This window comes from Carcharodon carcharias, chromosome 1 (assembly GCF_017639515.1).
Source record: "Carcharodon carcharias isolate sCarCar2 chromosome 1, sCarCar2.pri, whole genome shotgun sequence".
Taxonomy (NCBI): Eukaryota; Metazoa; Chordata; class Chondrichthyes; order Lamniformes; family Lamnidae; genus Carcharodon; species Carcharodon carcharias.
The window spans coordinates 153,032,609-153,047,655 of record NC_054467.1 but is presented as its reverse complement, the minus strand read 5'-3'; the positions used below and the strand labels follow the sequence as shown (position 1 = coordinate 153,047,655).

Here is a 15,047-nt window from a genome sequence, read left to right as displayed (position 1 = left end):
AAAAGATCCCATAGAAAACAGTGACCATAACATGATAGAACTTAGCATTCAGTTTGAGAGTGAGAAACTTGAGTCAAAAACAACTGTACTAAACTTAAATAAGGATAGTTACAAAGGAATGAGGGCAGAGTGGGCTGCAGTGGACTGGGAAAGGAGTTTAGCAGAAAAGATGGTTGATGAACAATGGCAGACATTTAAGAAAATAGTTCATGACTCACAACAAAGATATATCCCAGTGAGAAAGAAGGATTCTAGGAAGGGGATAAACCAACCATGGTTAACCAAGGAAGCTAAGGATAGTCTCAAATTGAAAGAAAAAACATACAACGTGGCAAAGATTAGTGGTAAGGCAGAGGATTGGGAAAGTTTTTAAAACCCACAAAAGACGACCAAAAAAAATTAAAGAGGGAGAAAATAAACTTTGAGGGTAAACTGGTATGTAATATAAAAATGAACAGTCAGAGCTTCTTCAAATATATCAAAAGAAAGAGAAAGGCCAAAGTGAACATAGGCCCCTGAGAGAATGAGGTTGGGGAAATAATAAAGGGAAACCAGGAAATGGCAGAGGAATTGAATAAATACTTTTCAGTCTTCATGGTAGCAGACACAAATAGCATTCCAAAAATACTAAATAATTAAGGGGCAAAAGTGGGGGAAGAAATAAATACAATAACTATCACGAGAGAAAAAGTACTAGGAAAACTAATGGGCTAAAGGCTGATAAGTCCCCTGGATCTGATGGGTTGCAACCTAGGATATTAAAGGAAGTAACTACACAAATAGTGGATGCGCTGGTAGCAATCTTCCAATAATCCCAGAAAAGTCCCAGAAGATTGGAAAGCTGCCAATGTAACGCCCTTAATGGAGTTGCCTCAAGGAGATTAAGTAGATCATTAAAAATTTTAAATAATAAAGTAAACAATTATTTAAACATGTTCCCTCATGTGACAGTGTCACATGAGCTGGGACATATTTGTGAAGTCACAGAAAATTATTTATTTATTTTATACAAGCTTCAGGTACCTCATCCCACCCGTGGATGAGGTTTTCTGAAAAACATGAAGGCCGTCTGGGCTCTTCACCTGTCCGCCAACCTTAAGGTTGAACAGGCAGTGTTGTCAACAACTTTAATTACTTTTTTAATGGCCTTAATAGGTCGCTGACAGTTTGGCAGGTTCATGCCCCCTCCGGCGTGCGCCCGCCAAACAAAAGACAGAAATGACTCAGGATGGCGCCAGGATGCACACCTGACGTCATCACGCATCATTTTACATGTTGGTGTGTCAGGCCCACCACCGCCCACCAATGGCAATATTCTGCCATAAGATTCTTAGGGGGCTTGACAGGGTAGAAGCTGAGAGGTTGCTTCCCCTTGTGGGAGAATCTAGGACCAAAGGGCATAATCTCAGAGTAAGAGGTCACCCATTTAAAACAGGGAGGAGGAATTTCTTCTCTCAGAGGGTAATGAATCTGTGGAATTCGTTACCGCAGAGGGCTGTAGAGGCTGGGCTGTTAGGTATATTCAAGGCTGAGATAGACAGATTTAAATCAGTAAGAGAATCAAGGGTTATAGGAAAAAAGCAGGAAATTGGGGTTGAGGATTATCAGATCAGCCATGATCTCATTGAATCGTGGAGCAGACTCGATGGGTTGAATGGCCTACTTCTGCTCCTACCTTTTCTGGTCTTGTGGCACGTGGATCTCTATGTCTGTGCGCTGTGTGCTGGGGTCAGATATCAATGTACCCTTCAGCTCACTTGGCAGGTCATAAGTCTCATGAAAGTCAGGGTAACTGCGCAGTGCGTGCACTGGCCAACCACTATAGTTCTCTTTTAGTTAGATTTTAAAGCTTTAATAATAATTAATCAAAATGCATACAGAAAGCCAACAGATTGTGGAGAGGATATAGCATTAATACAATGAAGGACAATTTCCACAACATTCCCCCAATCTCCCATGATAAGTTAGGTTAAAATTCTGGATAAACAAAGTAAATGGTGATTTTTAGCCACTTATACTATTTCTCCAGGCATTTGTGATAATCTTCTTTTAAAGTTATGGTGGTAGAATGTATGAATTCCTTTAGATGTTCCACCATAGAAAAGCTACTCTACTACTTCAAATCTAAACGCTTTTTCTTGGGCACATACAGTAGGCGCCATGCTCTGACAGTAATAAAAATACAAGCAGGCAAGGCTATCTAGACAATCATGTCAGCCGCTCCTCTTTCACCCAACCTTCCAACTCAGGCCAAGCAAGATCTGTGCGGTGCAGCGGGTTCCCACGGCCATTTGTCCAGGCATGCAGCGTCCCTTTTTTACGGCACTAGCTGCTGTAAAGCAGGCAAGTTTAAAGGTCCAGCCTTTGAGAAGCCATCAGAAGTTTGAACTTCCCGGGCAATTGCTGTGCAATCCTTACCTGGGAACTTCCAGTGGGGTTGTGGAGGGTGGTGCCCCAGCACATCTTTGCGGTACCCCCCCAGGTACACTGCCCCGAAGCTCGGAAGTCATGGCCCAAAATTTCAATGTCATATTTGGAAAATTTGTTGCACTCCCACCACTCCCTCTTGTTCTAGCAGACACACATCTTTACCTTATTGATCTTCAGTGTTGATCCAGTTACAGATTGACTGGCTGAGTGAAGGATGCCCAAGTGTAATCACAAAATAGATAAAACTAGAATAAACATATCTAATATGCCAAACTGATTTAATGTTTCTTATGTACTGAAGACGTCCATTGCAAGGTTTTGAATTTGACATCCAGCAAACCACCAAATGTTAACCAAATAATCTAGGATCCCAGCCAAACCAAAATTTGGGCAGCACAGTTTGCTCACTAGAGACTTGTTCAAGTTAAAAAGGAGAAGCAGTGGTTGCAGTAACAACACCTTTGAGACATCAATGGGTGCTGTTTTCCAGGGACTGCAATACCTATTTATACCCATTGCCATCATTAGGAACATCATGTTCTATGTTATTACTGCGCTAACAACTAAAGAGCAGTGTTCAGTTTACATGCACATTCCTTTGCTGATAACATTGGAGAAAACTTGCCATGCATGCAGATAACAGCCCATGTTGCCACCTGCCTCTGGTTAATTGACGTAGTCTGCATAGCGCTGCAAACAAGTTTTCCCACCCAAGGCCTTTTTGGAATAATTGTGCACAGTTGTCTCTTTATAGATCTTCTTATTAAATCTTCAAGTTAAAATGTTTTAGATGGTGCAAATAAGCTAAGGCCATGCTTTAGCAGTTAAGGCTGTGGGTTCATTTACTTATAACAGTCATGCAATATGATTTCTTGCTTCATAACTAACAGTATTCTGATTGTATAAATCCACAGTCAATGCCCAATGCAGTCACTGCATCCCCGCTCTGCAGCCATTTACCATATGCTGGAGCATTAACTGGCTTAGGGTGAGGATTACCTCCTCCCCCACATCTGGGGCTGAATCTTCCAGTTGGCATGCATGGGAGGGCCCAACACGTCGACGCATAAAATGATGCGTGATGACATCGGGCAAGCGTCCTGGGAAAGAAGCCTTAGAGAGTTGCCATTCAATCGGATGGCAGGCAGCTCTGTAGTTCCAGCAGCACCAGGTTCGAGCGGTGGCATAGCAGCTTTCACAATCTCTGAACATCACAAAGTTCTTTGCAGCCAATAAGTAAATTTGAAGTGAAGATTCTGTTGTCATGCAGAGAACGTGGCAGCCAATTTGGGCACAGCAACTCCTTACAAGCAGCAATGATGTGATCATGACCAGATAATCTGGTTTAGTCATGTTGATTAAGTTATAAAGCATTAGCCTATACACCATGATGGGAACTCTTCTCCTATTCTTTGAATAAGTTCATGGGGCCTTTTATCTTCACCTGAGGGGGTGGGGAGAGTGAGGGCAGGAGAGCATACAAGGGCCTCGGTTTAACATCTCAGCTCAAAGACAGCACCTCCAATAGAGTAGCATTCCTCAGTCCTGCTCTTGAATGTCAACCAGGATGAAATGCTCTAGCATGGGACTTGAATCCACAGCCATTTAACTCAGAAACGACAATGCTACCACTGAACCACAACTGACAATTTCACTACCCTAAAAGGTAACTTTGCATTCAGGTAAAAAGTGTAAATATAATTCAGTTGAGTTATATGAACTAACCTCCTATAGTGCATGCTCCCAGCAGATTGACAATGTTGATGTGCTGCCCAAGGTGACTCAAGACTTTCAGCTCTGACATCAGAGCTTCCTTCTCTGTAGAGTGGGCACTTGCTGCAAAGGAAGATTTATAGTTGTCATTCTGCAGATGATGGCACATCAATTTACATATCACACAAAACATATACCACATATACTTACGCTTAAGCATCTTTACTGCCACAGTTATAATGGAGTCAGCCTTAGTCAATCCATAAACTGAAGCCTCCACAACTTTTCCGAAGGCTCCAGCACCAAGAGTCTTGCCTAGGAATAAGAAGCATTTTCTTCATATGTGAATTATCAGTATGCAGAATAATCAAGTCATAAAAACCTAAATTTTATCCACAAGACAGTAACATTGGCCTGAATTTTCCCGTTGGCGATTTGGGGGCGGGGGCCGCTCGCCGACGCGAAAATGATGTGGGATGACGTCGAAAGGAACCTCCGACGCCATCCCACGCCAGTTAAATATTCAGGAAGGCAGGCGGGCAGCAAAATCAGCTGTCCGCCCGCCGACCTGTCAATGGCCAATTAAGGTCATTGACAGGATAATTAAGGTAGTTAAAGGCCCTGTCCGTCCAACCTTAAGGCTGGTGGGCAGGCCAGGAGCCCCAGTGGGCAATAGAAAAAACATAAAACCTCATCTACTGGCGGGATAAGTTTTCATGTCTGTTTTTAAAAATGTTTAATAAATTTTATGTGATACTTATTGACATGTCCCATCAATTGTGACATTGTCACATGAGGGGGACATGTTAATAATTTTTTTATTTTTCTATTTTTTAAGTTTGTAAAACTTTCATTGATCTCCCTGAGACAACACTTAGTCTCAGGGAACAGTGTGCTCTATCGCGTACATGTGCGAAAGAACGCACTTTGACAGATGGGGAATCCCTCCCCCCTCCACACAGTAAGTGCATAGCGCTTCCCTTCAGGCAGGCTGCTGGGTGGGCCTTAATTGGCCCGCCCACTTAAAATGGCGGCGGTGCCCACTTCGGTAGCGGAGTTCGGCTGCTCACCTGCCACCGAGCCGGTGGGGCCCACCCGCCAACTGAGGGCAAAATTCTGCCCTTTATCTTTGTTGATTAGGTAAACTGAATTTAATGTAATATAAACAGAGATATTGCAACATTTTAAACAAATGCTAATCTTTGAAAATATACTGAAATTAATAGAAATTACCTACTGGATCTCTATGTGCCAGATCTGACAATCATTCTGCAAAATGACTGATAATCCTTTTACTGCCAATCTATGAGATATCCCAATAACACTCTCCACCCCATTCATCCTGAATCCTGAGCTAATATCCTTTGATGTGCTCCGTGTATTCTTCCTTGATAACTCCTTTGTGAAGTCTATGCTGATAACATTCTGTCCTGTGAGGCCTCTCCACCCATTCTGCTCCAATAACCTTCTTTGGCCTAATAATCTGCTCCCTGTCATATCTAATCAGATAATGCAACCATCCATACTAGTTTTTCCGAGATGTTGTCCTTTTTCCTCAACCGAGCATCATCCCTCCACTATGGTTGACAAGACCCTCCCATGTACAATTTATATCCTGCAACTCTGCTCTCACCCCATCCGTCCCTCACAGAACCACAATCGGAACCCCCTTGTCCTCACCTTCTACCCCATCAGCCTCCTTATTCAATGGATCATCCTTTACTATTTCTGCTACCTCCAGTGTGATACCACCACCAAACACATCTCCCCATCCCCAACCTTACACTATTCTGGAGGGACTGTTCTGTCCACGACATCCTGGTCCACTCCTCAATCACATCCAACACCCTTTCTACGGCACCTTTTCATGTAAGCACAGGTGATGCAACACCTGTCCTTTTATTTCTTCTCTTCTCACCATTCAAGATCCTAAACACTCCTTCCAAGTGAAACAGTGATTTGGTCATTTTAATTGTCCACCTTGCTCCCATTCTGACTTTTCTGTCCATGGCCAGCTACAGTGCTCCGATGAAACTCAATGCAAGCTTGAGGAACAGCATCTCATCTTCCATCTCCTCACTCAGCAGCCTTCTGGGCTCAACGATGAGTTAACTTGAGATCATAACCGTTGCCTCCATCCTGTTCAGTGTTTTTATTTTGTTGCTTGAGTCTTTTCTATTTCTTCTTTCACTCAACTGTACACTTCACTCATCTCATGCTGATAATCCTTTCTACATGTTCTGTCCTAATAGCACCAAACACATTCTCCTGTTACTCTGCCTTAATGATCTTGTGGAGTGTCTGCTGATAAACCCCTGCAGGTACACTATCCTGATAACACCTTCCCCAAACTCCTGTTCTCCACGTTCAATCCAGAGAATCTATTCATGTGCTAGTCCTGGTTAAATGGTCTGAACATTCTAGACACAACCATTTCTAAGGCAAGGTCTATATTTTGGATGAATAGCAAAACATTAGTTTAGTTTTTTTTATTTAAGATTTATTGTCTTATTGGGTTTATTGTTAATTAAACACAGGTTAATTGAACTCCTTATATGAAAATAATCCATGTAAACCAAGCAAAGTATCAACTAACCAAATCGCAGCTTATCCCTGGGGAATTCCCATTTATCATCATACGGCAACTGTGTTGGGTCAATGTACGTGTAATTATTCCCGTGTATTCCTTCAACTACCTTCCACTGAATTTGGTACCGGGGTTTCTAAAAACAATTGTGATCATGTTAATGTTTATTTTTATAATGTACACAGTAACTCAGTGAGCGAAGTATTAGGAATCTTAGACATTGCTGCACTTTACCTGTTGATATTTGTAAAATAGAATTACTAAAATAACACAGAGTAAGCCTGCTGCTGCTGCGAACAGGGTCAACAGTGGAGTAAAGAGATGATGTGTCTTTGGTATTCCTGTAAGAAGTAAAGAAAACTAGCTTTACCACTTATGATATTCTGGGAAAATAACCCTCATTAGTTAATACTAGAATGTTTGCAATCAAATCTATTTGACTGCTGTCACTTTAAGGCTGCGTGTATTAAGACAAAGGTCAGCAAGGAGCAAGCATGAAAATCTATCTCAGCCACTAGTGAACTACTGAGCAGAAGTCAAGGTTTAATCAACTTAGATTATTTACTTTGAGGCAGTATTGAAAAACTAGAAGAGAAACTACTAATATGGAACCAAACTTGTTTAATGCTATTAAAAAACCAAAAGCGTTAGTAACATTCATGTAGGTTGACTTGTAAGTTACATTAGACTTGTAAAAGTGTCACTGGCTTGGTGTTTATGGATTGGATTTTCCCAGCTCTCTGGAGTTGGGGCTGGTGATGGTGGCGGGAGTGGTGGTGATGGAAATAGATGGAAGCCACATTGGGGCAGCTCCCGAATTCATTAGCAACTATGGGGAACCAACCAGTTCAGCTGCCTGCTCCATGGAGGCAGGCAGTCAATTAGTTCAATAAGACCTCATTTGGAGACCAATTTGTACTATCCCGGTATTTTATTCATGTCGCAGCAGCGCTACACCATGCCGGGAGGCCATCAGCTCAGTTGAGACGGCCTCTTGGCAGCAGGCCAGGGGCCATTGGAGCTGTCCCAATAGACGGGAATAAAAGATCACAACCACATCAATGAAAGGGCCTGCTGAGGAGGTTTTCCTCAAACCTGTTGGCCCTACTGGTTTCAGGCGTCTCTAATATATAACTTCTAGTGGGGCTGCCAGCTTGACATCACTGTGGGCCATCTGTTTGGGCCTGCAGCATTGGGAGCCTGTTCATCATCCTTAATAGGGCATTGAGCGTGTAGGTGGCCAGTTAGGAGTTCACCTCTTGGAAGGTGGCGCCATTGGGTCCGCTGACAACATGGGCGGCTTCAGCACTTTTACATGGGCCCAATGTTGGGTTCTGACATCCATGGAAAAATCCAGTTCTAAGTCTCTCCCAAACTACTCAATGACTCATACAAGAACCCCACAGCCCTAAACTCTTAGCTGTCCCCTACCTAAAATAAACTGAAAAATAAAGAGAAGATAAGTAACTCATACTTCAACAAATTTTGAGGCTTTGAACCTCATCAATGAACAACAGTCCATCAGAAGATGAGCATCAAAATATTAATGAATAGTTACAAATACTTATGTATTCTCAAGGAGTTTAGCAAGACTTTTATTTTTTGATTCAGGTTAATCACAGGTGAACTTTTCTCCAAAACCCAATGACAAACATAAAGCCTGACAATGCTTGTACTCTGCACTGTTTATAGTACGCAACAGGTTGACTTTCATCACTGCCATTGGGCAGGCAGAGTGACCACTGCACTGATCCACCCAAAGGTGCCAGCAGACAACCTCATTTAAATAGAAGGGATAAGCAGTTTGCACTAATCATCATGTTCACATGTACTATTTCAGAGGGTGAGAAATCCGATAGGTCAAATGCTGATGTGGGTCTGCAACAACACCCTAAAGGAGGGGACTGAAAAAAGTCAGGAGGTAGACAGAGCAGAAGAGTTAAATGGCAGGGAAATGTACTGTATTAAATTGTTCAGGCATTTTCCAGACACCGCAAAATTGCATTGTGCTAAAATGACACAGAGATTTCATCCTTCACTTTATCATTAAGTGCAATTTCAACCCACAAATCATTAAGGCATGCCATATTCTCTGTATTTTAATGCAAAAGCACTATTTACTTGGGTTTGATATGTACTTTCATTTAGAATGTTATTACCTTCTTTCATCTGATAGATTGCATGATTCTCGCCAACACTGTTCGATGACAGGCACTCCACCGTAATGTTGCTGTTCAGTTCCTTGGTATTAAGAATGCTTTCTACTTCAATCCTTCCAAAATGGGGCTGGCGTATTATTCTGTTTGTCCAGTGTAATTCTTCTGCTGTTGCCATGGGTGTGTCTGAGCACCTGTAAAGAACATAAGAACATTAGAAATAGGAGCAGCAGTAAATCCATTTGGCCCTTCAAGCCTGCTGCACCACTCAAGATTATGGTTGATCTCAACTCTACCTTCCTGCTCCATCGCCATTTCCCACAATTTCCTCAGTATCCAAAAATCTATCTATCTCTGTCTCGAATATATTCAATGACTTAGCATCCACAGCTCTTTGGGGTTGAGTATTCCAAATATTTCTAATAATATGGCCAATGACAATCTGCTAAAATGAAGAATTCTTGTTTATTTTAGCTTGGATAACATTTCCTTTATTGAGTGACAATACGTAAGGGAGAGGGCTTTCATTAGGTCCTCATGATCTCCCCCTCCTAACCCTAACTTCACCCATTAATTTAGGTGAAAGGTCAGCAGAAAACCTGGGAAAATAGCTAAATTGGCCTTTTTGTGTTTTTCTCTGCAGGGGCTCTCACCAAAGAACTGTGACAGAAATGCCAGGCAAGGCAATTTAAAAACTGCCTGCATTCAAAAACAAGTCCACAACCGAACACAATACAAAAGTTGTGAAAATTGTTCAATTGTCTTCGAGGTTGCCAGCTGGAAAAGGAAACCAGGGCAATTCAAACAAAAACCTATTGCATCACATATTTAATTATATGTATGACTGGCAGCTACTTTCAAAATTAAGTGAAGGCAACTCAAATGCACAACTATTTGGTTGGTGTTTGTGACTGTGGATTGTAAAATCAGGATCAGTCTGAGCTGTTCAAAGAGGTGGGATAGGGTGGTTATATTGCACTGGTAGTATAACTATAAAAATTGCATATGTAAAGGTTAATTATAAAATAATACCTTTGGATAGAAATCAGGGACATTTATTATTTTGTTTTTCAGAAGGATGTGTAGTACATCTACTCTAAATATATTAATCTTGTATTACTATTACTTAGCTTATTGCTGTTCAATAAATTTACTTAGCTATAGTTTGAATCTTTGATGCTGTGACACTTTTCTCTTTTGAAAGTATGAGTAAGATATTGTAGATGACGCACAGGATAGATGCAATAGTATTAAAATATTCTCTATTTGTTATCTTGGTTATCTAGCTATCAGGGCAAGTGAAGATATTGTCAAAGCTGTAAGGAGCTGGCTACACACCGATGAGGGTAATCTTAAGGATCTCGACTAACAAAGGCAGAAATGTCATAACAAAATGCATAACAAAAACATCCATTAATTCAGACTGCAATAACTCTTTCCCTGATCCATTTACAAACCTAAGTCAGTTTGTTACTATCAGGAAAATTGACAATGCAGGTTTAGCTAGTTTGTAAATACTTAAATGGGACAGTTGGGATAGAACATGGTGATCACTGTGCACCGTTATGGTGTTAATATCTGTGGCAGGGATTTTCCAACTTCCCCTGCCGCCTGGATTTTCCAGTCCTGCCGGAAGTCTTTTGGCTGGTCCACCACATCCCGCACACAGCGGTTCCCGCACAGCAAGGCCAGAAAATCCCGGCCTGTATGTGTATTTTCAAGAAAAATATTACCATAAAAATTGCACACTTTAATCTTTTATTTCATGCTTTTTTGCACTAATAATATAATCTACTTGTTTTATTCTGTTCTCTCTGCTAATGTACTTCATATAAGTCAATTACAGATACACTAACTCGAGCCTCCCAGAACATTCTAACAGTAACATCACCAAAACATTGGACACTATGACGACAAATTTTTATAAATTTTATTGTTCTGAAAAGAAATGCAAGGACATCCTTAACCTCCATTTCCATCATTTAAATAAGGTGAATTACAGGTCATATTCCTTACCGTTTCTGTGGTCCAGGGCAATTAAGCCACTTTATTTTTGGCTTTGGAAATCCTATTGCTACACATCGAACGTGACCTGGCTTGGGTTCTTCAATAGTAATTATCTCTGGGCTGCCTGCAATATAGTAGAATAAACAACATTATTGGTGTTCTTGACAGCACATTGAAGATATCTGAGAGTCAATGTTGCGTCTTATATTAATGAACAGTAAAATTTTATGGTGAGGGTCAAATCACAGTATTTTTAACTGTTACCAATACTGTTGCATGAGACAGATATGTTGTAAATAATCAGCTTCTAGTTAAGTCATTTTGCAATCTGGATAATTACAAAGCAAGATTAGGATGATGCAGTAAATATATATATTTATATTATATAAAATAATATCTATAATCATATTCACCATATACAGTCTCCATATGTGAGAAAGTCAGGGAAGATATTAAGGTGAAAAAAACTGTATATAAAATGATGAAATGTACAAGGAAGGAGTGGAATAGGGATCATAACATCAGACGGATGAACACCAGTAACTGATGAGATGCAGAGGAAACATGGGGGAGAATTTTACCCATTGGGGGGGTTGTGTGGGGCAGGCGCGAAACCAATCGAGTCCACACCACGATTTTACGCAGGCCGGCCAATTAAGGTCCACCCAACGTGATGCGTGCCCAGAAGCACTAAGTGCTCTCTGTGCGGGTGGGTGGGAGGTGGGAATTCCCTGAGTCAGGGCATGTGCATTAAAGAGTGCAGAAATCTCCCTGAGGCACCTCTGTGCCTCAAGGAGATTAGTTTAAATTTAAAAAGGTAAATTAAAAAAAAACATGTCCCCTCATATGACAGTGTCACATGAGCTGGGACATGTCAATGAATTCTTATAAACATTTTTATTCAATTTATAAACACTTCATGAAACCTCATCCTGCCCAAGGATGAGGTTCCATGAAAAATGCGAAGGCTGCCTGGGGTTTTCGCCTGCCCGCCAACCTTAAGGTTGGGCAGGCAGCTCAGTTTATTGCATTAATTAGTTTTTAAATGGCCTTAATAGGCCTTTGGGCGGGTGTGCAGCCGAGTTGGCTGCGCGCCTGCTGAACTGAAAATCTAAATGATGCACGGTGACGTTGGGACACACACCCGATGTCACCCAACATCATTTTACACCTTGGCAAGCAGGGCCCACCTCCGCTTGCCAAGCTGAAAATCCTAGCCATGAGACCAATCTCATGAGACTTAAAATTGATAAAAGCAAAATACTGCAGATGCTGAAAATTTGAAATAAAAACAGAAACTGTTGGAAAAACTCAAGCAGGTCTGATAGCACCTGTGGAGAGTGAAACAGAGTTAACAGTTCGAGTCCATATGACTCTTCTTCAGACATAAAAATGAAGCATTTTTAACTCTACCAGGCAGAAGGAAGAGTGAATATGCTAGTTGGATCATTTATCACTGGTAGTTGGAAGTGGGGCCTTAGGACAGCATTTTTGTAGGATAAATAATTTATTATTCTGTAACTTTTTTAACCGCTGGAAGGGAAAGGGGATATCAGAGTTGAGGATACAGTATAAACAAGATAGACTCAAAATATTTTGTGTCCACAGGGATTGTATCATAGAAAAAGTTTAAAAAGTTAAGGCAGACAAGATTTCAGACCTTGAAATTTTCAGCTGAAGGACGCTGGCAGGATTAGCTAAAAGAATTTCAAACTTGCTCCTTTGTATTTTTCAAAGCTCAAGTGGAATGAGGTAATTTTCTAATGGGTTGGTTAATAGCAAATGGGACTCCTATCTTAACAAAAGAAGCAAGAGATGGACTCTCAAATTTCAGACTTTTGAGCCTTAACCTTGATTGTGGGCATCATTTCACTCTCGAGCAGGTTGGGTGCACGCCCACTCACCGAACACAAATTCCTGCCCTAAGGTGTGAAGTTATTTAAATCCCCAGCCCATTAAAAAATTTAAACAAATCAGCCTGCCTGTGTCAGTGAGAGTTTAATAAAAATATGTTCTATTATATACAATAGCTGCTTGTTGAATTTTCTCCAAGGGCTATCATTATGTCACTATTAATGCCTGGCTGCTTTCCACAACCTATAATTATCTAAGCAGAGGTCCTAACTTAACAGTTTGACTGACCGCTCAAAGAGGTTATTCGAAGATTAGCTGGCTTTGAGAGCAGTTATAAGTACAAGTCTTATTTGCTTTTATCAGTGTCAGAGTTTTGAATGGGCTTTCATGAATGGGTGTGTTTTTTCACCCTAGTAAATTCTGTAATAGATATTTAGTCCTTCATTTTATTTTATTTAAACATGGCTCCTGAGGTCTGCCCATGATGGATGCTGGGTGAGTTGGCATGGAGGGCATAAGGGCAAAGGGTGGTGGGATGGGGAATAAGCTGGCATTATGTTGACATGGGACTATATGGGGCCATGGGGGTGGCATGGGGCATGATGAGTGGGTGAAGGTGTGATGGAGTGTGAGGGGCGAGGGGTGAGGGCTAGAGGACCTAAAATTTAAGGAAAGAAGTGGGATGGTGTCTCAGAGGACAATGGCAGGCCTTTTAAACAGCCTGCCTCAGCATGTGGCAGCCCCTGTGGCCACCTCCAATCTGCGCCCAGCAGAATGGCCAAACTCCATTCTGTGCCCACTGCAACCTCAATCTGCCCCCCCACCACCCCACACTGAAGCCGACTTGTCCCGACTCAGCGCTCCTGACCCAGGAGCGAAAATTCAGGCCTAAATGAACCAATGATCTCTTCCTAACATTTGTCATGTGACAATTTGCAGGTAATCTTCAACTTACTGTTTATGTGCACGTCAAATGAAACTGATGAATTGGAATCAGAATTTGAAGCAAAAAATGTATAAATTCCACCTTCTGTTCCCTTTACTCGAACCAGATGCAGTTCACTAATGTATCTATGAATGACATAAAAGGTAATAATAGAACAGTGACTGTTAGATCAAAACACCAGGATAGAAACAACTTTATATTTGTAGCGAGCCTGGCACATAAATTTCTCTCAGTAATGTCCACATAAAATTATGATTGTGAATTAATGGATCGGATATTGCAACAGAAGTAACAATGAGGTTACTGCCAAACAGCCTTGCTGGCACACACTAACTGTGGAGTCTCATTCCTTCATATTTGAATGATTGTCAATTTTTTGTAATATAGATCAATTTTTAAAATTTTTCTTTCTGTCTCTTTTATCTCTCTCTTATTCCAATCTTTTTTCCTCTCTTTATCTGAGATTTTGCTGCTGGATAATGATTCTTCAATCTGACTGGGTAAGGAGGTGAAGAGTTGTTTGTCCTGTTCACACAGGGCTCTCATGTTCTATAAAGCATACTACATTTCTTGGATGTTTAGCTAAGAGGAACTTAGACTGCAAAAGCCTGTAGAAAGTCAATGGACTAGTGCAAATGTAACAAATGGCTGGTGCTATTTGTTTGCTGCTGAATACAAAATCCTTCCCACTCAGTTTGAATGATCAGATTAACGGCACACTGCAATATGAGAGGGGTGATCCTTCATTCATCGGAAAGAACTTTCCCGCTCCTATGGAAGCGGGTTATGAGATGTGACCAGGAGCAAAACTGTAAAAAAACACATTGGGTCAGTTGGCAGATAGTCAATCAGTCCCATTATTGGGCTAATAGAAAGAGAGATGTCACTGACACCAGGATCTTCCCAATAGTGTTCAGGGCCCCATTGATGCCGCAGCCCATCAACTTAACTTGAGGTGGTCCCACCATGGTAGATTAGAGGGCCACAGATGCCTCCTCTCCATCAGCCCAGCATGGTGCCTCTGGGATGCGATGGCCAAAGCTTTAACCACAAGCCATCCTGTCAATGGGTACCGCCTCTTCAATGATGGTTACAGCTGTGACCATTAAACTTTTGCAAACCTGCAAAGTGCCCCTTCATTGTGAGGCATCCTTAAGGTCTCCTGCCTGTCTCAGGAGCATCCACCTCTCGCATCAGGGTTGCTGACTGGGCATCACTACGAGCCCTTCTAATGGTCTCCCCATTTCTCTGGGCTGCTCACCATCATTAATTGGACTCGGCTGCCAAAAGAGGCTCCTTGATTGGCGCCTCCTGGAAGTGACATCTCGCCATGGCTACTTCCAGGTTCCTGACC

General features: G+C 41.6%; 1 protein-coding gene across 2 annotated transcripts in view; it reads right to left on the bottom strand.

The window, feature by feature from the left end:
• Positions 1-15,047, bottom strand: part of LOC121283956 (mast/stem cell growth factor receptor Kit-like) — a 128,210-nt gene that overhangs the window by 42,780 nt on the left and 70,383 nt on the right. For both annotated transcript variants that reach the window (XM_041198777.1, XM_041198787.1), the window contains exons 7-13: positions 13,703-13,818; positions 10,903-11,017; positions 8,890-9,080; positions 6,965-7,071; positions 6,740-6,866; positions 4,354-4,458; positions 4,156-4,266 (exon numbers count right to left, since the gene is read on the bottom strand). In XM_041198777.1, the coding sequence (XP_041054711.1) occupies positions 4,156-4,266; positions 4,354-4,458; positions 6,740-6,866; positions 6,965-7,071; positions 8,890-9,080; positions 10,903-11,017; positions 13,703-13,818 (872 nt within the window). The remainder of the gene's footprint in view (positions 1-4,155; positions 4,267-4,353; positions 4,459-6,739; positions 6,867-6,964; positions 7,072-8,889; positions 9,081-10,902; positions 11,018-13,702; positions 13,819-15,047) is intronic.